At 33.2% G+C, this 25,809-nt stretch overlaps 1 protein-coding gene across 3 annotated transcripts in view; it reads right to left on the reverse strand.

Annotated features, from left to right (window-relative positions):
• Positions 1-25,809, reverse strand: part of Vps54 (VPS54 subunit of GARP complex) — a 94,948-nt gene that overhangs the window by 4,093 nt on the left and 65,046 nt on the right. For 2 of the 3 annotated variants that reach the window (XM_010609746.2, XM_010609745.2), the window contains exons 13-22: positions 25,605-25,734; positions 24,641-24,822; positions 24,081-24,193; positions 21,093-21,156; positions 18,122-18,227; positions 17,209-17,296; positions 16,461-16,582; positions 16,287-16,367; positions 9,671-9,778; positions 5,262-5,356 (exon numbers count right to left, since the gene is read on the reverse strand). In XM_010609746.2, the coding sequence (XP_010608048.1) occupies positions 5,262-5,356; positions 9,671-9,778; positions 16,287-16,367; positions 16,461-16,582; positions 17,209-17,296; positions 18,122-18,227; positions 21,093-21,156; positions 24,081-24,193; positions 24,641-24,822; positions 25,605-25,734 (1,089 nt within the window). Of the gene's footprint in view, positions 1-5,261; positions 5,357-9,670; positions 9,779-16,286; positions 16,368-16,460; positions 16,583-17,208; positions 17,297-17,762; positions 17,864-18,121; positions 18,228-21,092; positions 21,157-24,080; positions 24,194-24,640; positions 24,823-25,604; positions 25,735-25,809 lie in introns of those variants that run through there. The other variant, XR_004517468.1, reaches the window with a different exon arrangement.

Below are 25,809 nucleotides of genomic sequence, written 5' to 3' on the forward strand. Positions count from 1 at the left end.
CTCCTGCTTGAATGCTAGGATAAAAGTCCTGGGCCACCACACCTCGTGAAAAGGGGTAATTTTTAAAATTAATGTGTATAGAGCAAGAATGACCATGCATAACATACCTCAAAGCCAAGAACTTTATATGCAACTATTTCCTGGTCTGGCGGTCTAGACCCATGTCTCTTACCATGGACCAAAATAAAATCAAAATAGATGAAAGATCTAAATATTAAAACACACTGCTGGAATATAAAATAGGTAAAACTCTTGAAGACACAGGTATGGGCAAGGAAGTTTTGAACAGAGAACCCTAATTGTGCAAGAAATAATATGAATCAACAAATGGGATTCTATTAAAAAGCTGCACAGCAAAGGAAACAACCAAGAGAGTGAAAAAACATTTTGCTGGTGATTCTTCAAACAAGACTACTATCTAGAACTAAAAAAAAACCAAAAAAACAAAAAAACAAAAACCCCAAAATAAAAAAAAAATTTAAAATGAGCAATTGAAATAAATAGAAAAAGTACAAATGGCCAATAAATACATGAAAAAGTGTTCAGCATCTTTGACTATTAGAGAAATGCAAATTACAATAACACTGAGGTTCTATCTTACTTCAGAAGGAATGTCTACCATCAAGAAACCAAATAAATGCTGGTGAGGCTGGGAGAAAAGAATGCTTCGACATTTTTGGTGGGTTTGTAATCTAGTACAACCACTACGGAAATCAGAAAGAAAATTTCTCAAAACAAAAACTAGAAATTCCATTTGATCCAGCAATTTCTCCCAGGTAGCTTCCCAGAAGAGTTAAAGACATTGACAGTGATACATGCATACCAATGTTTATAGCAGTTCCAACTCACAATGGTTAAATTTTGGAAGTGGCCTGTATGTCCATCAGCAAATAAATGGATAAAAGAAAGGTGATACAGTATTTATAAATAAGTACTACTCTGCTATAAAGAACAATAAATTTGAGTTGCCAGTAGGAAAATGGATGCACCTTGATACCATAATGTTAAATGAAATAAATTAGATACACAAGCTTAAATAGCACATGGTTTCTCATAAGAGAAACCTCAAACATAAGTAAATAGTAAAGTGAAAAATAGGAAGCAGAGTGATAAATCTTTTGCAAATGGGAAGAGGACCTGGATGGCTGGGGAAATGGAGGGGGATGTAAAAAGAATATGTGTTATGTACATGTTGGAATTTCCCACAATAAATTATAATCCTTCTGTACTGCAAATGTACTAATAAAAATTTGAAAAAGGCAAAAAAAATTGTTTTGTACTTTATACGTAAATGTAATTGTGAAGTAGTAAGTTTTATTTAGCAGCATATCAAGAAAGCCAGACTCCACTATGAAAAATGAATACAGTACTATTATATATGAAATGGTAAGCTTTCAACTTGGTTTCAGAAGAACTCATTAGTAGTCACTTGTTGATTGGGGGAACATTTTAAGGTATCCTTGCCTTGCAAATAGACTACAATAAATATTGATTAAAAAAAGAAACTCCTAGTATTATGTAGAAGTACAGTCTGAAATTCAAATAAATGTTGAATGATATATTTTCAAATATGAGTTCATGTTCTAATAATCAACAGTCTTGTAATGACAGAATTTTAAAATACAAAGTACATGGCTTGGGATCTGGTACAGAACACAGTTTATTTTGACTAAGATAAACAGGTTTTATCTGTTCAGTTCCTAGAGCATCTTCTCTACTGACATGAAAAAACATTACTAGAGATAATTGGTCTGTTACATGTAAAATAAATATTACCTATTTCAACCTCTCTTAATTCTGGTCTTAATGATGGTTTAACTGAATAAAATATTAAGAAACAGTCTCTAAAATACTCAATCCTGACTCTTCAGAAGTAAATAAGTGATCTAAAACGCATAATTCCATATTATGTAATGCCTATCAGCTATTTATAAATGGCCTTCACAGCTGCAAAAGAAAATAGGTAATAGCATTTACACAGCACCTAACTGGTCTTAAATATCTTTTACTTATACTATTTCACTTTGTTTCACAACTACAGTACTCCAGGAGATACGAAATATTAACCTATTTTATAAATATAAAAATTGAGGCTTGGTATGACTTATACTTAGTGTAACTGCCCTGGGATAGGTGGTTATGCTGATAGGGCTCTCATTCTTAGTCTAGGTGGTTTTCAATTATTATACCTGTAGCTGAATGAATAAGTTTAAGGCAAGGAAGAGCTTGCTCAGTCTACAAAGTACAAAAGTGGACCTTAATTCTGATCATTTCATGACTACTCAATTGGTTCAGAAAAGGAAGGAAATGAGTTATTAGGTTCCTCTCATTTTTAACAGAGTAACAATATATTTCTCTGCTTTTAATTTTACTAATAGACTACCTGTAATCTAAATATGTCATCCCTACAAAGGTGCATATAGTTTTTCAGATGCCTGATCTCAATGTGATTTGTATTTTTTTATGTACTCTATACATCTCACAGGTAAACAAATACCAGTTCTTCATACATAGAAAACATACTGGGCCAATCAGATGTATGTTTTGACAGGTATGTACTATGAGGAAACAAACAAGAGATCGTTTATATTTTTTAAAAGAAGAAATCCAGCAATGCTTCAATATTTAATGAATGTGTATGTTCTGGATTGCTGTGCTACATGGAAATAAAGGTATTAAAAACATCCTTAATATTCGTAGTACAGTCTAATTTATAAATACCACTGGATACATACACTTAAGGCCTCATCCTTTATCAGATGGAAAAATCTGGTAGGAATCATTTTTTCATTTGAAACTCATCTATAAAATGACCTAGCTAGACATACTGGCACAAACCTGTAATCTCAACTACTCGGGACACTAAGGCAAGAGGATTACAAGTTTGAGGCCAACCTAAGCAACTTAGACTCTTATTCCCCCCACAAAAAAAGAATGGGGGTATACCTCATTGTTCCCTAGGTTCAATCCCCTATACTACCAAGGGAAGAAAAAAGACCTAAATCTTAATACTTTTGGTGATAATATGGTAAGTACATCAATACTGAAAGGAAAGGCTCAAAACTCAACTTTTGCACTAAAAGAGGGAGTTAAGGATTCTAACATGGCCAATTAGAGAAAGAGGTACATCAGAGAAGATCAAAAGGCAAGCATCAAATTATGCACATATTCTGAAACAGGAGGCCAACACACCCAGATCAGGAAAACTAACCTGAAAGATAAATTCTCTAAATTGAACCAAATATCTGGGTTATTGAAAAAAAGAAGTAGGGCTGCTACTGACCCACAGTTCTCCTCACATCCTTTACCCAGCAAACATGCCATTTTGGGAACATGTCTAAAAGCTTGAAGGAAGCACACAGCCCTGCAGAGGCCAGACTTGTGGTACAGTTTCCCTGCGTACTCTCCCACCTGGGAGATAAAACCCAACATAAGAGTTAACTGAATTTAGAGCCCCAGAGCAGCCATGGACAGCACCAAAGAAAGGGAGTACCAGCAACTCAAAAATCCCTCCCAACTATCATCCTCCCAAATCCTGGAGTACACTGTATCCCTCAGGCATCTTGCCCACTGCCCACCAGTGACAAAGGAAGCCACCTACCCCAGGTAAAGAAAAGCTGAATGCTGCAAACCAGGGGTAGCACTGCTTTCTAGAAGAGAGCCATAGATCACATCCCTGGAGACACAGGTGATGGGGAGAAAGCCAAAGGAACCAAACCAGACTGGACATTTTTCTCCTGTTTCCCTAAACACCAGAAAGATCTGACACAATGTAAGATACTGCCCACTGCCCACTGTTTTGCAAGGGCAAAGGAGATCCTCTGCCAAGTGTGGGGACTTGTGCCAAATTCCACGGGTTGGAAAGCAGAGGCCTTGAGACAGAGAACATCCCCAAATACCTGTGTTAACAAAGAAAATAACAGCAATGAGGTCGCTTGGATGCTTTGGAACCACTGGTCTGAAAATAGCCAACCAATACACCCAGATTTAGTTGTGGGAATTAAATGAGGGTATGAGTTGGGGTATGCCTTAAAGATACTTTCTTCTCCTCCTCCTCTTCCCGCTCCTCTTCTTCTTTTTTTGAATAGCCTCTTCAGGGCACAATACACATCTGTAGAGTCCCTAAATTCTTAATGTGCCATTATCTTTTCAGAGAAAAGTTCAATAGCAGGTACCATATATATGTGCTACTGTATCACTTGACATCAAGTAGAAAATTAATGTAGTGTGGTGTTCTTATTAAAATATCTGATTATATGTTGGTGTGAGGCTATTAATGTTGATTTTCTTAGGAAGGGTTATGATTTTTAAAATATTCCCTTATTTTTAGAGATTTGTGCCAAAGTAGGGTTCAAACCTCATGGTGATTGTGGTGTATTTTTTCAGATGGCTGACAAAAGGAATGTGTGCATGGAAGGATGTGAAGAAAGAAGAAAGTGATAAGAATGTAGTAAGATTTTAACAGTTAGTAAACCTACAATAGAGGTCCTCATTGTTATTCTGGCTTTAACTCTATTGTGGTTCTGAATTTGATTTGATTGGATCAAACCCAAGTTGTCACACTCTTACTGAACTATCTCCCTGAAATTTTTGAAAACAAATAATTATTTGAAAATAAAAAGCATTATCAGGTAATAATGCAGACTGAAGATTTAATATGTTTTTTTTGTTTTTAATTAACTCAGTGTATTATTTGTTTGTTTTTATGGCGGGGCCAAATTCTGACCCTGAAATACATTTCCTAAAATTCATTTATATAATTGTAAATTTTAAGCCTGAAACTCCTTTACCATTTAAGAAAATGTAATTTGTTCTTTAAAATAAATTAAAAAGATATAGCCAGGTGTGTATGGTGGCTCTTGCCTGTAATTCCAGCCACTTGGGAGGCTGAGGCAGGAGGATCACAAGTTGAAAGCCAGTCCAGGCAACTTGAGTTAGATACTGTCTCAAAATAAAACATTTTTTAAAAGGTCTGAGGGGCAGAGTGCTTGTCTAGCATGCATGAGCTCCTAGGTTCCATCCCCAGTATTAAAATCAACCAGCTGGGTAAGAAAGTGATCTTTTATAAACCACTTTAAAAGACAGTTAAAACAGACAGACAGACAATCATCTCCACAAGAAGAAAAAAAAGCAAAAGGCTGGTTTGACAATTTTGGTTCCCAATTGTGTTTACAGTAGAAAAGAGTAACATAAAGAATAAATATCAATAATTAAAACAATTCAATATGAGAGTATGTGGTAAAATATATTAAAAATCATACCCATTTTGAGGTCCTCCATCATTTATCACATTTAAGTGACATAATTGCTTTTTCAAGTGAAGTTTGAAACTTGCATTAATTCTTAAAAATAACATCTGGAAAAGAAATAAAACTTAAGTTTTTAAAATATCTCCTGAAACAGAAAATATAAGTATCTGAATTAGCAATATTATCCGGAGAATGTATTTTTAAAAACAAAACTATTTGACATATACTTTTAAAATGTTTCTCTGAAAGTATTTAATTGAAATTTCATTATGGCTTTTCCCCTTACTTGGACAAAACCTCTTTTTTCCCTTTCTCAGCAATATTTTGTTTTTAGCAATAAGACTATTTTTTTGTAGTATGGAAGAATTCTTGTGTGCCATGTGAGTGGTGTCAACTATGACAGGTAAAAAGAACAAAAAGTGGTGAAAAATTCCATAATATATTAACTAGGAATTTGATAGAGGAAAAAAAGACATTGACAGAAGCAAAGATAACTTTATATTTTACTCATTTCAAAGTACAGTATTTTATTACTCTTGTATACAGATCTTTAATGCAGTGGCCCAGTAATTCTTTGGGAAATACCAGATCTAAAATTATATACAATTATATATTTTCTATGGGAAAGATAGATAGATAGATAGATAGATAGATAGATAGATAGATAGATAATCACTTATGGAAGTTTTGAGCAATTATAGTATTCGAGTAGCAATAACAACATAAAACATGTAACAGTTTTGTCGCTGTTGTTTTGCTTATTGAGTCTCACTATGCAGTCCAAGCCACCCTTGAACTCACTATGGCCTTGAACTCCTGCCTCGGCCTCCCAAGTGCTGGGATAACAGGCGTGCACCTCCATGCCCAGCAAAACCTATAATTTTTGCCTTGCTTTGACAAGAGAACCTTTAAATTATAATACAGATAAAAACATGACCTATCTATATGCCCAGCTCCCTGACCCAGCTGTCCTGCGCTCAAGTTAGAACTTAGATAGGCTCATATTATAAAATTGTCATTCCACAACCAGGCTTGAATGAGATATATTACGTTAGAGTGAGTAAAGACCAGGGAAAAAGATGGCAGAGTGATGAGTAGCACAGAAAGAGCCTAAGATTTTGTGTCCTGACACTGGAATATAGCAGCCTGAGTAGGAGAAAAAGGAGAGAAGTGGGTCTCCAGGACCCAGAAAGGACCTGAAGTGAGAGTAAGTCCACAGGGAGAGCAAAGAGAGAAACTTCAATGAAGAGGAGGGAGATAGCAAGCAGCGCTTTCTTCCAGAGCCTGGACTCAACGTGGAAATGGCAAGTTGAACCAGCAGATGCACAATGACTATTGGCAACCCCAGAGACCTCCATGGAGAAATGTACCAGTGGAACAGAACAGGATGCAGCAGACTTCAGTGGCTGGTAAATTATTCAGGTTCAGATGCCACACAGAAGAGGATGACTGGCAGGTAGCCATCTTGAAGGGGGGCCAATGAGCTTGAAACTCAGAATAGCTATGGGGTGACTACTTCTGGTGGTTCCCAGTGTCTCAGTGAGGGTGCTGAGTTCAAGTCAGCAGGAGATCAGGGAGAGGAGTTCAAGACAGCAGGGAGCCAAGTTCAAGCCGGCAGAAGGCATATGGAATGTTGCAGGCTCAACAAGTCTGCTTCCAGCCTCATAAGGAGAAAGCAGCCTAAAGATCAGTGGAACTAAAGGTGCAGGCTGGTTGAGATTATCCACATACACCACCATAAAGCTATGGAAAGCTTGCTGGGATTAATCAATTCAGATCTGGACTCTGTCCACATTGTTTACAACTGACAGCAGAGACACATCTTGAATTGGACTTATTTTTTTCTTTTTTCTGGTTTTTGTTCTTGTTTTGTTTTTTCTTGATTGTCTGGACATGTTTTCTAGTTTTGTGTTGTTGTTTTATTCTGTACTTATTATTTCTTCCTTTCTCCTTCCTTGTCGCCAGTTTCCAAAAGTTTGTGTGATCTTCCTTTGTTGTACAGCATTGCTTCTAATCTCTTCCCTCTTTTTCTATTTCTCTATTTTTTCCCCAACACTTTATAAATCTTCTCCCCTACAGGTAAAATTGATATATGAAGAGCTTTTTTACTGCATACAATTTCCTGGTTTATTTTAACTTTTGTTATATAACTACAAATCTAGTTAAAGGTGGAAAATTAATAGTTACCACAGTTTGTCACTTTCTAGGCTGTGTTTGATACTATTGTCATTATTTCTTGTGTTGCGCTAGCTAAGGTGACATGATTGTGCTAATGAGTTGTTCTTCCTGGTATACCAACACTGAGATTACATAAGGGTCTTAAAAACAACTATACGCCAGTGTCAAAGAACTGGTGGCTGGGCCAAGGAAACAGAAACTTCTCAGGTCCAATAAAATGAAGAGGTATGATCTTGCAATAGACTCAAAACCCAAAAGACAGCTGTACATGGAAGATACCTCTGAGAAGTAGTCATTTCCTAAGGGTTCTGAATACTGGCAATAAAGCTACTTGCCATAAACAATCTACAAGCATCAACCTAGGAATTAAACTTAAAAAGAGAAAGAAAGAAAATGAGAAGACACTTAAACAAGATGCAACCCCCCACCACCAACAATCAGGTCACCAAAGGCAAACCCATGAGGCAACGAGGTGAAACAATCCAACAGCCACCACAAGGACGCTCTGAAATGGTAACAGCAGAAGTAACAAAGTAGATGAATGACACTCTAGAAAAAAAAATCAGAGCAGAAATAATTTCTCATATAACTACAGAAAAGGGGACCAGAATGAAAGACATGCTTAGTGACTCTAGAGCAGATACAGATTTTTAAAACAAACAAACAAACAAACAAAAAATCACAGAAGAGCTCAGGAAAATGATGGAAAGGATAAATGCCCAGCAGAAGAAAGAAATGGAACCCATGAAACAAATTCAGATATCCAAGAGATTAAAAATTCCACTGAAAGTCTATGCAGCAAAATGAGCCAATGTGAAGACAGAATATCAGGTGTAGAAGATAGGACTGCAATTAGCGATTATGAAAAGAAGAGTTCTTAAAAATAGCAAGGGACCACTAGAAATCAATCTATCAGCTGCTAGATGATGCAAAGAATAACATAAGATTGATCAGAGTCAATGAAAAAGCAGGAAAGAGCCAATGACACACAAAAAAAGACCTATTCATAGAAGTAATGACTGAAAACTTCTCAAATGGAAAAAAATTTGACACACAGATAAGTGAGGCACACAGAACTCCAGTTAGCCATGATCAAAAATCTTCCTCAAGGGCCAGAGATTTAGCTCAGCGGTTCGGTGGCCTGCCTTGCAAGCGCAAGGACCCACGTTCAATCCCCAGTACAAAAAAAAAAATCTTCCTCAAGGGCCAGAGATTTAGCTCAGCGGTTCGGTGGCCTGCCTTGCAAGCGCAAGGACCCACGTTCAATCCCCAGTACAAAAAAAAAAATCTTCCTCAAGGTATGTAATAGTCAAGATTCCAGAAACTCAACACAGTAACAGAATATTAAAATGGCTGTTATCAAGAAATCAACCAACAACAAATGCTGGAGGGGCTGTGGGGAAAAAGAAACCCTTGTTCATTGGTGGAAGTGTAAACTGGTGCAAATCTGTGGAAATCAGACTATGGAAATCAGTGTGGAGAACCCTCAAAAAACTAAAGGTTCCATTTGATCTAGCTATTCCCCTTTTTGGCATCTTCCTGAAAGAATTAAAAGCATTATACCACAGCAATATAAGATGAGGGGAAAAAAGAAATGTTGGAACCTTCAAAGGTTCAGGAGCAGAGAAAAAGGAATGCAGCCAGTTGGGGGTGGTCAGTGAATAGTGAAGAAAACTGTGATTTCGGAAGGGAACACTGTAAGGAGAGAGCATGATACTTCATAGGTTAGAGGTGCCAAAGAGCCCACTTTTCCTATTTTTTTCTACTATAGATCACTTATGTTAACTTAACAAATACTAATGATCAAGTAGATTGAGTTATGTGTGTTAATCTCATTAACTCCATCACTAAGTCTTTTCATATCCAATTTAGATTACAATCACAGTAAATTAACACATTTTACTACTCATTAATAAAAGCCAACTCTGATTTTCAAAGTAATAATGTAATGAGTGCTGTAAGTAGAATTTGACACCTCTGATCATAGACAAATGAAAAACTTGCTTTTTAAAATTAATGGCCAGATAGCAAAGTTATAGCTCACTTCTTCAGAACAAAGAGCACTTAGAAAAATTTGAATATCTTTCACTAATGCAACCACCTAAAAAATAAAAAAGGTAACAATCATACTGGAACATGCCCTAAGCTTAAATTTGCCAAAAGCATTTTAAAAAACACACCAATCTACATAGAAGTACCATATACGTCATATATACAAAAGTAGTTCATGGAATTATTATTACCTGTGTTTGTTCTTCTGGAAGAAGATCGAATATAGCTTCATGCATTTTTGCCATTTGCTTACAAATATTCCTGAAACAGGCAGAAGGTACAGGAGCTTTCACCTCATACTGGCAGAGAAAAATAATGAGAATTATCCTCAGGTACTCTTGATAGAATACTGTTTCCACTATTCTCAGGACATATGCTTAATTTTATGAGGAAATGACATATTGTATTACAAAATGGATGGATCATTTTACAATACCACCAGCAATATATGAAGACTTTAATTTCTCTAAAACTTGTTTTTTGCTTTTTTAAAAGCTATTCTAGTGGGTATGCAGTGTTATTTCATTATGGTAACATCTTCACTATCCCTCTATACTGATAAAGAGCCCTTCTGCCTAATTCAGGTCTACCTGGTACTTCTTGAGGTCATAGTGGATTAGAATGGGCCTACATCTGTTGAATGGTGTCTTTATAAAAGAAAAGAGTGAGAAGTCCAGACACAGAAATGCAGAGAGGGAAGAAAAGAATCTGAAGATAGGTTTTGGTGTTATGCATCCCCAAGTCAAGGTTTGACAGCAATCACCAAAAGCCAGTAAGAGGCAGGGAAGGATTCTTCCCTAGAGCCTTCAGATAGAGCAGGACCTAGCTGATACCTTGATTGTATATTTTTCACCTCTGGAATTGTGAAAAAAAAGTCTGTTTTTTTTAAGTAACCTAGTTTGGGGTAATTTGTTATAGCAGGACTAAAAAACAAATACCCTTCCCCAAAGACTTTTCTTCAGGTTTACAGAGGATAGATACTGTTTTCTGTAAAAGTACTATCCTTTCCATTTTACTTTCCATTTTACATTGTCACATTTCTTCAGTCACTTATACATGACACTGTACTTTACTCTCAACACTTAAAAACACTTTTTTTTTTTTACTGTCACCAAACTATCTTCCTCTACTATATAATATTCTTCAGAAATTTCTCTGTGGAAAAACTACTAAAGACATCCTAACTTCCAAATTTAGTATCTTTCCTAGCTCCTCTTCATCACCCTGTGGCATTTCTCCATTGTGTCACGTTTAAATCCTATTCTATGTAACAGTATGCCTCTTCCCCTCTTGATTTTCCTCTCCTTTGGTCTCTAGTCAATTAAGTACAAAGCTTCTTCATCTGTAATCTCCCTTAATGTGCCCTCTTTCCTCTCATAAATTTCATCCAATCTCAAGACACCTTTCTTGCATTTAAGTCTCATATTTCCTAACATGAGTGTTCCATTACAAAACTGAATATACCATGACTCTTCCAGTCCTATTCCTCTTCCTTGTTTTCCTTAATGTTACTACTATTATATAATCCTCCTGGTCTCTCTCTCACACACATACACACAAACTTGAGATCTCTAATTCAGTTTTTACTCCTCCTTTTCCTTCTTTGCTTGTATTAGATCAACACCTAAGTTTCATCAATTGTACTTCCAAATTATTTTGTACATTAGTTTGTTCTTTAGATCAGAGTTTCTCAACCTCCATATTATTGTCATTTTGGGCTGGCTAATTTTTTGTTATGGGTGCTGTCCTGTGTTTTGTAAAGTATTTAGCACATTCCTGGTTTCTACTCATTAGCTAGCAGTAGCACCTTGTACTCTACCACCAAATTGTTCCAACCAAAATGGTGCCCAACATTTCTAAATACCCTGGGATGGAGTTTGCAGAGAGCAAATGCCCTCAATGGAGAAACATCATTCTATGTAAGGCCTTTAATACTTTTTATCACCTGAACAAATATCATCATATCTTAACTAGTCTAGATATTAGTCAATTTAAAAAATTAACTAAAAATGGATCATCCAAAACAATACAATTTCTAGAAGAAAATGCTGGAGAATTTATTTGCATACTACAGAATTATACAAAGGATTATAGAAAGATTTCTTAGACTATGACACAAGAAGCATGAACAAAAACAGAAAAAAAATATAAAGTAGATTTCACTCAAAATAAAAACTATTCTTTATAAGATTATGTTAACAGAATGAAAAGATAAACCCAGACTTACAGAAATTACACAAACCACATATTTGATAAAGGACTTGTATTCAAGATATATAAATAACTCAGGCCGGGGATTTAGCTCAGCGGTCCGGTGGCCTGCCTTGCAAGTGCAAGGACCCGACCCGAGTTCAATCCCCGGTACCAAAAAAAAAAAAGATATATAAATAACTCAATCAGAAGATACACAGCCTGTTTTTTTTAAATGAGCAAAAATATTGATCACTTTACTAAAGAAAATATATGGATGGCAAACACATAAAAATGCACAACTTATTTGTCATTAGGCAAGTTAAAAACCACAAAAAGGGCTAGGGATTTAGCTCAGTGGTTCCACTGCCTGCCTTGCAAGTACAAGGACCCCAGTTCGATCCCCAGTATAAAAAAAAAAAAACAAAAAACACAAAAAGGAGCTAGGGACATAACTCAATCTAGCATGCATTTGTCTAGCATGCGCGAAGTTCTAGATCAGATCCCCAGCACTGGGGAAATAAGCCAAAACATAATGAGGTATCACTCCTTACACATCTATTAGAGACTAATGTTAAAAAATCTGGCAGACATTAAATAGTTATGATGAGGATGAGGAGTATATAGAACTCATGAATGGCAAGAAGGAAGGAAGAGTAATATATTCTAGCAAGTAATATGGCACTTTAAAAAATAAAAATACCATTACATTTCCATAATTCACAATCATTGATCTTATCCTAAGGTATTTACACTAAAAAAATGAAAACATACACCCACCCAAAGACTATACATGGATATCTGTAACATCTTAAGTCATAACAGCTCCAAACTGAACAAAACTCAAATGTCTATCAATTGGTGAACAGATAAATAATAGTAGTACATTCACACAATGCATATTATCCTATATTGAAAAGGAACAAACCATGACACATGTTATGTATCAATTTGAAAAGTATTATGTTAAATGAAAAGAAGCTTGGCACACAGGCTACATTCTGCATGATTCCATTTAAAGGACATTCTGGAAAAGGCAAAAATACACTACAAATGTCCAAGAGAATGTTTACCAGTGATGCTTCGTATCTTGATTGTGGTAGCTCCTCTAATATATATGTTAAAGTCATCAAATCACATACTTAAAAAGGGTGAATTTTACTTACTATAAATTATACTTCATTTAAATTGTTTAGCTTTCTACTGATAGTCACAGATCTTTACTATCTTTCCAACATATCTCCAACTCCGCTATTCACCCACACCAAGACACTAGCTAAATGGAAACTATTACCTGTGTTATTATTAATAACATCAAAGTATTAGCATTTCCTGGAATTTGCTATAGATCTGTTATCTCCGTTTAGAGACAGAAACAGAGCCTTAAGATAACAATTCTTCAATGGCTAATATGTAACAAACTTGGGATTTGAATTTAGGTTCACCTTACTCTAAAGTCTTGACATTGAATTACTTTATGACTCCAACATGTTTATTCATTGTGTTATCTCAGAAAACTCTTCACCTCATATTCATTTGTCCTAATTTTATCTATTGTTAAAAGCAAATTAGCCGGGCATGGTGGCGCACGCCTATAATCCCAGCACAGGGAGGCTGAGGCAGGAGGATCGCTGTGAGCTCAAGACCAGCCTGAGCTACATAGTGAGTTCCAGGTCAGTCTCAACTACTTAGTGAGACTCTGTCTCAAAAAAACAAAAAAAAAAAAAAGAAAAAGAAAAAAAAAGCAAATCATACACACACACACACACACACACACACACACACACTGCATTTATGAAGCTTTCTCATTTCTTCCTTTTCTAGCAACTGTTTCTTCCAAAGCACAAGTTACAATGCACTCAATCAATTCTTTACTTATAACACCTTACATATTCTACCTTTCTTATAATTATTGATACATTTCCCCTACTAGATATTTTGTTATTTGTTATTCACTCATGTATTCCTCTGTTGCCTAACACACTGGTTTGCACGTAATTTACAGAATGAATGAATAAATGAGTGGTGGCTAAGACATTAGCCTAGCTGTTAGTACAATAAGATATTAACGTTTCATTCTGCCCACACAATTGTACCCTTACTTATTAGTGTACATTATATCAGGCCTTTGTTTCCAAAATTAAAATTTCAGGTAAGAAAATGAAAAGCTAAAAATCAAAAGTCAAATCAAAAGCCAAACCTGTCAATTATTTTGCTATGAATTTAAAAATAGGATTAAACTCTCACACAACACATGAAAGCAAACAGGAAAGGGAATTTCAAAGAGAGACTTACAAATACAATGTAATATGCCAGGTGACAGAAGATATCAGTGGGGAATATAGGGAGAGAACACTCTATTATAAAAGCCCAGCCACATTCTTCAAGTTAATGATCCTAAAAACAACAACAACAACAACAACAACAACAAAAACCCAACCAAACGAAAAACAAGGAGAAAGTATGCTACTTTGTTAAAAAAAAAAAAAAAAATTAGGAGACAAAATAATCAAATGCAATGACTGAATCAGGGAGAAGGCTTTGTCCAATAAATTATTGTAAAAAGATATTTTCAGATAATTGATAATTTTAGATATAAAAACAAGTAACAGTGAAGAATTATTTGTTAGGTGTGAAAAGAGTATTTTAGTTATGGAAGAATGTGTTCCTAGTTTTAAAAAAACTTAAACTTACATATTATAAGTATTATAATGTCTTAAAAGTTATTTTAAAATATTTTAGCAAAATGTTATTTACTATTAAAGTTATAAATATAAACTCAAAGAAAACTCATTAAGTGATTATTTTTCTTTGTATAAAAAACAAAGAATAAATCAAGTTATCATAAGGAAATTCTTATTCAAAAACTGTGTATGATCAATATGAAAGATTAAAGTCAGGATTTTGGGAATACTGACACATTCTTGGTTTTGCTTTCATTATTTTTCATAGCCTTCTACTAGTTCTACTATTTATTCTAACATTTATTCTACACTGTCAGCAGTTTACAGTCATCTGCTTTGTTACATGCATGGTAAATTTCTTGAAAGCTTAATATGTTAGTGACTTTAGTTACACAGAAGAATGCCTTATATCAAAAAGGAATTTTGGTGGAATAGAATTGCTTTTGAGTTTAGCTAGTACTTGACACCTATGAAGAAAACAGAAAATTTCTAAATAATTTTTCTCATATAAAACTAGAAAATAATTTAATAATCACAAATAGAAAGGTACACATGCACATAACTATAAATTCCTTAAGCTTCTTAAAAGTGAAACATAAAGTAACATTCATGTTATCAACCACACTAACAGTTTTCAAAGTGTAGTCTGGGGACTCTTGGGAGTCACAGATCCTTTCAGGGAATTTGGTAAATAAAAACTATTTTCATAATAATACTAAGATCTTAGTTATCTTTTCATACTCATTCTTTTATGATTAAATAGTGGGGATTTTTAGATGACTTGTAATGATATTATCATTCTGAAGAGTTATAGAAGGTATGTCTGTGTATTCTTGGGTTTAAAAATACCATAGTTTTAATTTTTAATATGGTGCTTACTGATAAATTATATAAACAAAAGTTCCTTGAAGTGCTCAATTATTTTTAAGGATATAAAGGGGTCCTTTGACTGAAACTTAAGAACAATTACCCCAATGCAGTTTTATTTTCCAAGCATTCCATCATTTTATCTCGTCCTTTTATGGTTTTTATATGCTTGCTATTTCTGCAATTTCAGACTCTGAAGGATGCAAGTAGAAGGAAAAGCAAATCAAAGTTCTGTAGCCTAAATATGACGTTGGACATAGATTGTAAAGTAAAGAAGCCTTCAAACTTTCAAGTTATGAAATTTATGTTTTCCTCCTAAGAGATGGAGTAAAGAACCTAGGGAAAAGGATAGGGCAAAAGCAACTGGAGTGATTAAGTGCCATTTTCCTGAAAATACCCTCCCCCGCTGTAGTTGAGATTTCTTTGGAGAACATCATTTTGTTTAATGATCTATTGGGAATGAAAAGTAGAGAAGAAACAAACACTGAAATTGATTAGCTATGAGAGAAACAATGGAATATTTCAGACTGTAGTGTCATTTATAGACTTTTTAGCCTGGAAAACAAAGCAACACACTTTATCTCAAATTATTTATTTTTCCTATTTTAACCTTTATCCTTTCTACTCTGTCTCTCAAATGCTTTCAAACTAAAATTTATTTTGAAGATAGTATAATTTGTCAATGCAACCAATATTTAAAAAAATACTTTTGTGCAAGGTTTCTATTATCCTTGGAATCATCTCCCCTATTCCCGCCAGCCATTTAGAAGATAAATATTAATTACTTCAGAAATCTGAACTTTTTCATGAATTGTTTTTAAATTCTGAGGCATTTGATTATTAGCCAACTGGAAGTTAGAGCACTTTATGGGTAGCCTTGGTCATGGACGATCATCACGTTTTTCTGAAAAACTGTTAAAAATTCTACCAGGTGGTAAATATTTCCTGAAAATTTAGATTCTCTTATTATCACATCTTAACTTGTGTGTAAAGAATTCTCTACAAAATGAAAAATCACAATGCCTTTGTGACTAAACAAAACCTAATGACTTTCATAAACTGTTACCTTTGATAACAGCTTGTCAAATAAGCTATCCATTATTGCTACAAGCTTCGCTGATATTTCAGCTATGTGGTCATGGTAATCCTGTAATGAGAAATAGTATTATATTTTAGACTTCTGAGACATATCCAAAAAATACTTAACAATTAAATTAAATAGAAAACACATGAAAAATACCTTAGTGATATGGTCAAAATGCCTAAGCATGTTATATTGCTTAGGTGGTAGTCGAGCTTCAAAATGAGCCCGGATCACAGGAATGTAGTGCACAATTAACTGCAAACATCGTGAAGCAAGAGCTGAAAAGTGGATTATATAATGGAAAAACAAAAAAATATTAGTTGATTTTAATTGCAAATCAAATTAAGTTAAAAAGTCAATTTTATTCAGATTTCAGCTTATTTCATAAAGGGAGAACAGCATAGCAGAAGGCAACACATTTTATTTTTCTTAAGAAAATAATTTGGTAGTGAAAAACATAATGAACTTTCCCAATGGACTTGAGTTGTAAGCATTAACAGTATAAGGACACTAACAAGACAACTGATTCTCTTCTGACATTTGAATACCCTTCTGCCCAAAGTACTTCATACACACTACAACTTAACATTTTCTATTTGGAAACATTTACAGTTTCCAAATAACTTATACCTGTTAGAGAGGAAGTTCCTCATAACATTTCTCCAGAGATTAACTTTTCAGTTATAATACATAAAATAATGAAGCAGCATTTGTCACTTTTATAGCCTTTGCTTAGAGCCATTAAAACATCAGGCATAATAAAAAACACATGATAAGTGACAACTCTTGTCTTTCTGCTGCTCAAGAAGTGCTTCTGTCTGTAAGACTCTATTAAATTTTATTTTTAGAAAAAGAAAGAAAAGTGACATCATAACACCTCAGTATTAAATGGAAGAATCCATACCCAAATTTTTTGTAGTTATTGTTTTTAGTCCAACAACTTGCAGTGCACCAGCTCCAAGAACTAACTGGCAACTTCTTGAATTGAAGTACTAACAAAGGAAGGAGAAAAAAAAATATCAACAATTTATTAAAAATCAATCCGTGTAGATGCTGGTAATGTGTTAACTGTCCTAAAAACATATTTCTCTTTCATCTTAGTCAAGAACTATTAGGACCTATTTACACAATAATGAAAAAAGGTGAGAAGAATACTAAACTACAATAGTTACTTCTGGTAGAAAAAAATTCATAAATTATAGAAATCAGTTTTCAGAAATTTTCATTCAAAAAACTAGCTCAATTTCAAAACTAGTTCAGTCTTTTTTGCAAAAGAGTAAAAATCTTCGCTAAAACTCAAGTTCAGGATAAAATTAATCAATAGAATACGAGTTAAAAAAAAACATTCCTGTATACAAGCAGTAAAAATGTTAGTATGAAATGGTTGAATAAAATTATCACCACATTTTCATTTTATATCAATGGTTCTGAAAGAATGATGTAAGAAAATTCTCTAACCTTAGTGAGATGAATTTTGTAAAGTTCAGTGAATTCCTTCCATGCACATGTGAAACCAGTCCAGGTTTTTTGACCTAAGTGGCCTCAGTCATGTTCAGCACCTAACGAACAAATCATCTCCTGTCTCCAATGTCATTAACAACTCTATGGGTGTAATGAAGAATCACTAAATGTGGAGTGAGAAGGAAGCAGGCAGCCCTTTTTCCAGTAACATGTTGTGATGTAACCATGATTGCACATCACAAAATTAATGCCTCAATGGTAACTTGACCTTGAAATGTCTTAGTTGAGAGATTAGCTTTTTCCTAATGATTCAATTATTCCAACTATTTTTCATAAAGTGGTGAAGTAATACACACCTTCAGTAAATCTGACAGACGAGTAAGCATGTCGGTAGTAACAGATGGGATGTTATCCACACACTGGCAATATTCAAGAATAATTCTTATTAACAGCAATACAGTTCTATTAAAAAAAAAGAAAGATGACTCATCAGCAATCAAAACAAGAAAAATTACTGGTTTGGCATATAAAATCAAATTACTTATCAGTTCAATGCATTTGAGTAAATACTAATCTTGGTAACTATTTTTTTTTTTTTTTTTTGGATTTTTTTTTTTTTTTTTTTTTTGGATTTTTTTTTTTTTTTTTTTTTTGGATTTTTTTTTTTTTTTTTTTTTTGGATTTTTTTTTTTTTTTTTTTTTTGGATTTTTTTTTTTTTTTTTTTTTTGGATTTTTTTTTTTTTTTTTTTTTTGGATTTTTTTTTTTTTTTTTTTTTTGGATTTTTTTTTTTTTTTTTTTTTTGGATTTTTTTTTTTTTTTTTTTTTTGGATTTTTTTTTTTTTTTTTTTTTTGGATTTTTTTTTTTTTTTTTTTTTTGGATTTTTTTTTTTTTTTTTTTTTTGGATTTTTTTTTTTTTTTTTTTTTTTATTGAGTTTATTGGTACATTTAGGGATACAGTACAGTTACATTCATTGTTGGGATCATGTACCTTTACATGGCAAGTCTTGATTCTCATATGTGTTTCATCCATAAGCACAGCCAAGTGCTGGCCAAATGAGGCAAGAAAAGTGGCTAAAGCACAGTGTTCAAGAAGGTACTCACTCTGAGCTGTGTAATTGTAGGCTTAACATTTATATAACACTGAGAGTGAGTAGCTTATCAAATTTTGTGCTGTTGGAATTAGCATTGTGAGGCATTCTGATTAAGAAAGTTTTTCAATAGGCAAGTATTACATTCTTTGGTCAATCCAGACATACTGACAAAATGAATAGCCAGTGTCTTTGATTACCTACAGTCAGTCCTAAATCATAAATATTGAAGCAACAAAAGAAGCCCCCAGTCCTTACTGACATAAAGGAGATGCTACAATGGCTTCTAAAGATCATACATCTCTTTAAAAGTTTAATAGTAGGTCACAAAAGGTTCTGCAAAGATGAATTATCACCTCAATTCGCAGAACAGGTCACAAATTGAAAAATACGTTACTGGGAGGTTAAATGAGACTGAAATTAAGGGGGGAAGGAACCATTTATTATAGAACATCTAAATTAATTGTGAGGCTGAAATCCATGTAAAATAATGCTTTATAAAAGTCTGCAGATTATTACAAAGTAGTGATTCAAGAAAGATAGTCACTAGTCTTTATAATGGCTTACCTACTAGTCCATGTATTATTCTCTATACATATTCCTACTGCCTGCTCTATGGGGCATGAGTCCACTGTATATCTTTTGTAGTCTTCTCTCAGAAGATATAATAGATGCCCTTTAGTCAGGGAAGTCAGCTTTTTAGCAATAGCCTCTTTGCCTAAAGAGCCAGAAAACCAGATATCCAGAAGGGACCATTTCCATCACACACATGAAGCATAACCAGACAATGGGTAAAGAGGGAAAACATATTAAGTTGAAGAAGTGAGATTACAAGGAGGTTGAAAAAAAAAGATTTTTCCCTACAAGAAAGCATAAAGAACTCCAGAGGAGAAAGGAAATGAGATATTAATTTGGAATTTGTGCACTTTGAAAGCTTCAGTATAGCCTGAGAAAAAGTATCAATTTTGTACATACTTTCTGAATGCTTATTATGGTGACAAGAAAATAAAAATGGTAAGAGATAATCCCTTACCTGTGCAGAATTTAGAATCTTAACACAGAGATATAAACATAAAGAAATAATCCCGATTATATTTTAGAACTGGGGATTGAACCTAGGGCCTTTGCACTAAGCTTCATTTCCAATCTTTTTTGTTTTGAGACAGGGTCTCACTAAGTCATCAAGTTGCCCAGGCTGGACTCAAAATTGCTATCCTTCTTCCTTAGCCTACTAGACTGCTGAGATTATAGGTATGCACCATCATGCTAAGCAAAGAAATAATTCTATTATACTAAAGTAATGCCATGATAAATTCATACAGAGTTACTTTCTTCCTGGAGGGGGGTACCTATTTTTAAAAAACAATTACAAGACTCTATTTTGGATATTTTACGCTGTAACCTTCAAAGCCGCAATTCTAGTATTTCAGGAAAAAAACAATAATCTCTGACATGTTTATTTCACAAAGGGGTGGTAAAGATCAAATGAATCATATACCCAAAATTATATAAAGTGTAAAATGCTATTAAATGTTATGAAGACATTTTGTATCAAGAATATGAAGCTGTCATCTTAATTATCTATTTAATAAAAGGCATGTAATACCAGACAAACAATTTTGGGATCTGTATGATTCCTAGTCAACTTGAATTAGGGATATATTTATTAATAAAGAGTAAAAAGATCTAATAATTCAAATGATTAAAAACAACTATTGCAGAACTACACTAAATGCTTTAAAGCATTATCTATTTAATTTTCACAATATTTTTATGTATAGAACTATTTTCTACTTTTGGAGCCCACAGCTTAAACTACTATGTGATATAACACACTTAAGAAAACTTCAGGAGCCTAGGATGGTAATAACATCATGGAGCCATTAAAAACCCTTAGACTATCTACATTTCATGTTACTGTACATGAGAAAATCAAAGTCTTTTTATTAAGCTTGTATAGTCCTTAATGGATAAAGCATATTACAGACTATAGGAAATAGAAAGTAATCCATAAAATATCCTTTAAATATTTTATAGGACTGAGCCAGGGATTTAGCTCAGGGGTTCCGCCACCTGCTTTGCAAGCAAAAGGTCCCAAGTTTGAACTCTGATACCCCCCAAAAAAAATTGCAGGACTGAAAATTTTAATTCAAAATTTCCATTTCAACTAAAGAGGAAACTGGAAGACTTAAGTTTCATATAACTGACTCAAAAATGAAAAACATGTACTACTCACCCAACAACAGCATACTGTTGTCCCTCAACAATAAGAACCTCAGCTGGTTTCCTTCCTTCTGTAGCTAAAGAGTAAACCAAATAAACAAGAGAGAAAAGAATACATGATGAAACAAAACACTGGAGAAAAAGTTGAAAATAATAGTTCCATTTATTTTATTTAGGGCTTGGAACTACCCCATTTCTAAAAATAAATACCTACTGTTGAGAAGCAAAATTTCTCAGAGTAAATGTATCCCATAACATTTGAATTTAAGTTGCAGTATTTCTTATTATTAGAAGCATGATCTTAGGTCAACTACTTAAGCTCTTTGAGCCTCAAAATCTGTAAAATGAAATGTAGATAATAATATCTGTCTTTCAAGATAGTTGTTAATGAGATAGGGATAGTGATAACAAATTACCTATCCTCTAGGCCTGGTACATGGTAGATTAGGAAGTGGTTTTTTTAAAAAGTTATTAAATGTTTGGGAAGGCAGAACTAGCACTTCAACTGGCTGTCTTTATCATTATCATTCATAGAATAATTTCTAAATTCAATTGAGAGATTATATATTTAACTCCTTAGATTTTAACAAAGATGTTACTTTAAGCAGGTGATTTTTTTCATTATTATATAAAAAAATTCAGTATTTTAAGGTAAAAAGAACAATGGACTGATTATCCTGGATCAACAAACTAATTTGATTAGGCAAATTATTGCTCTTCCCTAAACTTCAAGTCCTTCTGAAAGCTAAGATACAAAGTCTACTACTTCTTTTCTTTCATGCAAAGAAATCCAGTGCACTGAAACTTCTAATCGCAGTTCACTCTGTATGTCATACTATACATCTTTAGAGGCAAGAACTGTTTGGTAACTAATTCTCTACATTGCACAGAAGCGACACAGCATAGTAGTTAAGAACCCTAACATCATTCTGCCTGAATGTGGATCCTGATTACCACTTCTTAACTATGTAACTCCAGACAAGTTGCTTAATTCCTTTGAGCCTAAATTTCCATATTTGTTAAGTGGCAATAGTAAGATTTAGTTTATGGACCTATAAATGACATAACGTGTACAAAGTACTTAGAACAAATAGTGTCTGGCACCAAGAAAGCACACAATTAATATTAGCAGTTACCAATTAACCTTTATTTTTCCAATGTCTAGCTCTGTGCCTAGTAATTTGAAAATTGTATCATGAGTGAATGAATAACAATCCAGAATCCTTGATGAAAAGTAATAAAATGTTCCTGGACTTCTAATACCATATATCTATGCTATTCAGAGGAAAAAGACTGACGCAGAAGCATCAAAATCTTCCAAAAAGTGAAAATAGCTCACTATGAGGAAAAAAAAAATAAAAGGTTAATCCAATCATTCTGCATATATTAATTAAAAAATGATTCTGGTTTGAATAACTAGAATTTAATGACTATGGGCTGTTCAGGAACAGGAAACATGTCCTAGTTATCTAGCATATTATCTCACATAGTGGCAAGACAGTCAAATACAGCTTGAAAGACTTGATGAGTAATAAATCTTATATTTTGTTAATATCATAGTCAATTTAAAAATTATAACCACTAACACTGTTACCTATTAAAAATAGCAGAAAATTACTTAATTCTTTCAATTTCTCTCTCTGCCCTATATAAACTTATTTTATACCTAAACCCCTTCCCATTTGTCATAGTGGTAGAAGGGTAGGAAGTCTTTATTTTAAACTCTGGATTCAGTTCTTGGCACCCTGCCTTTAAACTACTCTCTTTTCTATTTCTATTAAATATAAAAATTCAGCTTCTACCTCAAAACAAACAAAAAAATAATAAACTCTTCTCTCAACTACCTTCTGAGTGGATTAAGGTTAACAATCTCTCCAATTCTGCTTATCTTTTTAGCTACCACTTCAACTTATTTTTTCTTTACAAACTTACTGAAAAGGTATATTGTACTTGTCTACCCACCCTTAGCACTGAACTTTACACTGACTCCTATCAATACATTAAGTTACTGCAAGTAGCCTTTCAAGTCAAACTAATAGTTACTATCTTACTTTACTGCCTTTCTCTTGTAGTGGAGTTGCATTTCGTGCAAATGTGAAGTACACAATTTGAGAATATTTCTATGGAAAAAAATTAAATCTTCATTAAATACATAAAATTTGAAATAATGCAGCTACCTTCTCCATTAAAATATTCAAAAGCTTAGTAATTTCAGAGTGTATATAAATTTACATTATCATATGTACAAAAATATCTCCTTACTATTATATTCCTTTCATATCAAAATTAACTATTTGGCAGCAATGACAATTCTCTCCAGGTGGAACTTCCAGTTCTTTTACATCTATGTTCCCAATTTCTTCCTACTTCTCCAATTCCTTTTTTTTTTTTTCCCCCGCCTTGAAGTTCTTCCCCCAGTCCCATCCCGCCTCTACAGTTATTTACATTTTGGTTTCCTCTATTACATGTAATCAGTCAAATATTCTTTTGGTTTCATTCATTAAACTTACCTTCTTTAAAAATGGAATTATAGCTATTATCTGTCTCAATTTATGACACAAAATGTAAGCTAACTAGTGTTCACTGAATGAAAACATGTATCTAAACAATTTGGTATAGGAGTTAAGAAATATGTAGCTGTAAAATTACATAAAGCTAGGTTCAAGCCCCAGCTATAATTTGTTTAAAATTCTCCAATCCCTCTAAACCTAAAGCATCCCCATGGTTAAGGAAACAATAGTAGTAATTTAATTGTAGGTTGTTCTGAGGATAAAGTGAAGCAATACATGTAAAACACATTATCAAATGCCTGGCCCATAGTTCATACTCAATAAGCATTGGAAATTATTATTACTAATTACTATAAATACTTTTCCAGTTAACTATTTAATATGCTCCAGTAGTCTAGGCTTTTCAAAGCATTACAGATTTTTAAAGTATTAAACATTAGTAAAAAATAAACAACATGAAATTGGAATAAAGTGTGAAAGAATACACATACTCCTTGGTTTTTTTTCAGGTAAAGCAATCTTTCCACCTGATATAGAATCAACAAGATCCTGAAATTCTGCAGGAACATCAGCTTGCTTCCAGCGCTCATTATCCAAGAGAAGGCTATTCAAAATTTAAAAAAAAAAATTAACTTTAATATTTCAACACCATTTTCCTTGATTGAAAATAAAAAATTGATTATGTAACACTTTAAAAGTGCCAAATACTTTAATAAATTGGAATCACTTATAAGTAGTACAGTACCAATATTTTCAGTAAATATTTTTATATCTCTTAGCCTAATCAAGGAGAATGACGAAACACGATTTACTTAACTTTAAATGGAGAAAAAAAAGTCATCCTACTAAGGATCTTCCCGGTGAGTACTTTATAATAGAAGTAAACATTTTAACTCTATTTGAAAAGCCAAGAAATGTAATTTTAATTCCATAATCTTTTATCAAAAATTTTTTTCATTAGGAATTTTGACTACCCAGTCAATTTAAGTTTTCTTTTTACAGTAATGATTGTGCTTTGCAACAAAGTGAAGAACAAAACATGGTGATGTACCTGAGCTTGGTTTTTCTCTCTTCATGAAACCTATTTACAAATTTGTTAGCTTGGCTCTGAAGTGCTCCAAGTAATGACATGCTTTTTCTTCCACAAATTTGTTCAGTGTCTAAAATGAATGTTTCCATTAATCTAGAAAGTGTTATAAATTCAATGGAATTTAGCTTCTCAAGAAAGCCATCCTAAATTTTAAAAATAACACAAAAATTACAAAAGGGAGTTAGAATATTGAACATGGTAAGCTATAAAACAAACACAGTTTAATGAGTTAATATTAATTATATTGTTTTCATACTAATTTCATATTAATATCATTAATATTTGTAATTAATAACAAAATCATTTAAATGAAATTTTGCAATACTTCAGAACTAAAAATTGAACATGGAAAACTGAAGATGTCAAATTTGACTCTGATTCTATATAACTAATGCAGTAACTCAAATGAATTCAGGTAATACTATAAAATTTTCACAATATTGGCATTTAATTGCATTAATAACATTTATATATGTGCTTTATATATAATAGCACATTAAGATTCAAATTAAGGCTTTATATTTTAAAATAAGTACTTTAATAATTATTTGAAAGTAACGTTTTGATAGCTTTTTCTGTTTCTCTTATTTATTTTACATCTCAATATCTCCCTTACTCTCTCAATATCTTTACAACTTAATACCTCAGTTCACAAATTTAATTCATTCCACAAGTCTAGAAAAGTTGGCCATGTTCATGCTCATGTGGAAAATATGGCCACAGTCATCTTTGTCACCTGATGCAGAGTTTGCAAACAAAAGCATTTGTGAACTGAGGTACTACTAAAACCAGTATCTTTAATTATTTATTTTTAAAACTACAATGGGTATAAGGAAAGTATAGATATACAAACAAAGATATAACTCTTTATCTTTATAATAATGTTACATATAAATATAAAATTTCTACTGCTTGGTGAAAATACCTTTGCTCTTGCCATGAGAAATTTGACAGCTCGATCGTGGCATATGTCTGAAGCACTATACAATAATTCCTGGATATTATTTGCCAGCTTTCCTAGCTCTACATCAGTTAATTTCATGTCTTCACTGACCCTGAAAATGATACAATGAAAATTAAGGAAAACCATAAACACAGTATTCTCTATGTATGTATGTATGTATGTGTAT

The sequence above is a fragment of the Fukomys damarensis genome, unplaced genomic scaffold (genome assembly GCF_012274545.1).
Source record: "Fukomys damarensis isolate Sample0158 unplaced genomic scaffold, DMR_v1.0_HiC HiC_scaffold_2, whole genome shotgun sequence".
In the NCBI taxonomy this organism is placed as follows: Eukaryota; Metazoa; Chordata; class Mammalia; order Rodentia; family Bathyergidae; genus Fukomys; species Fukomys damarensis.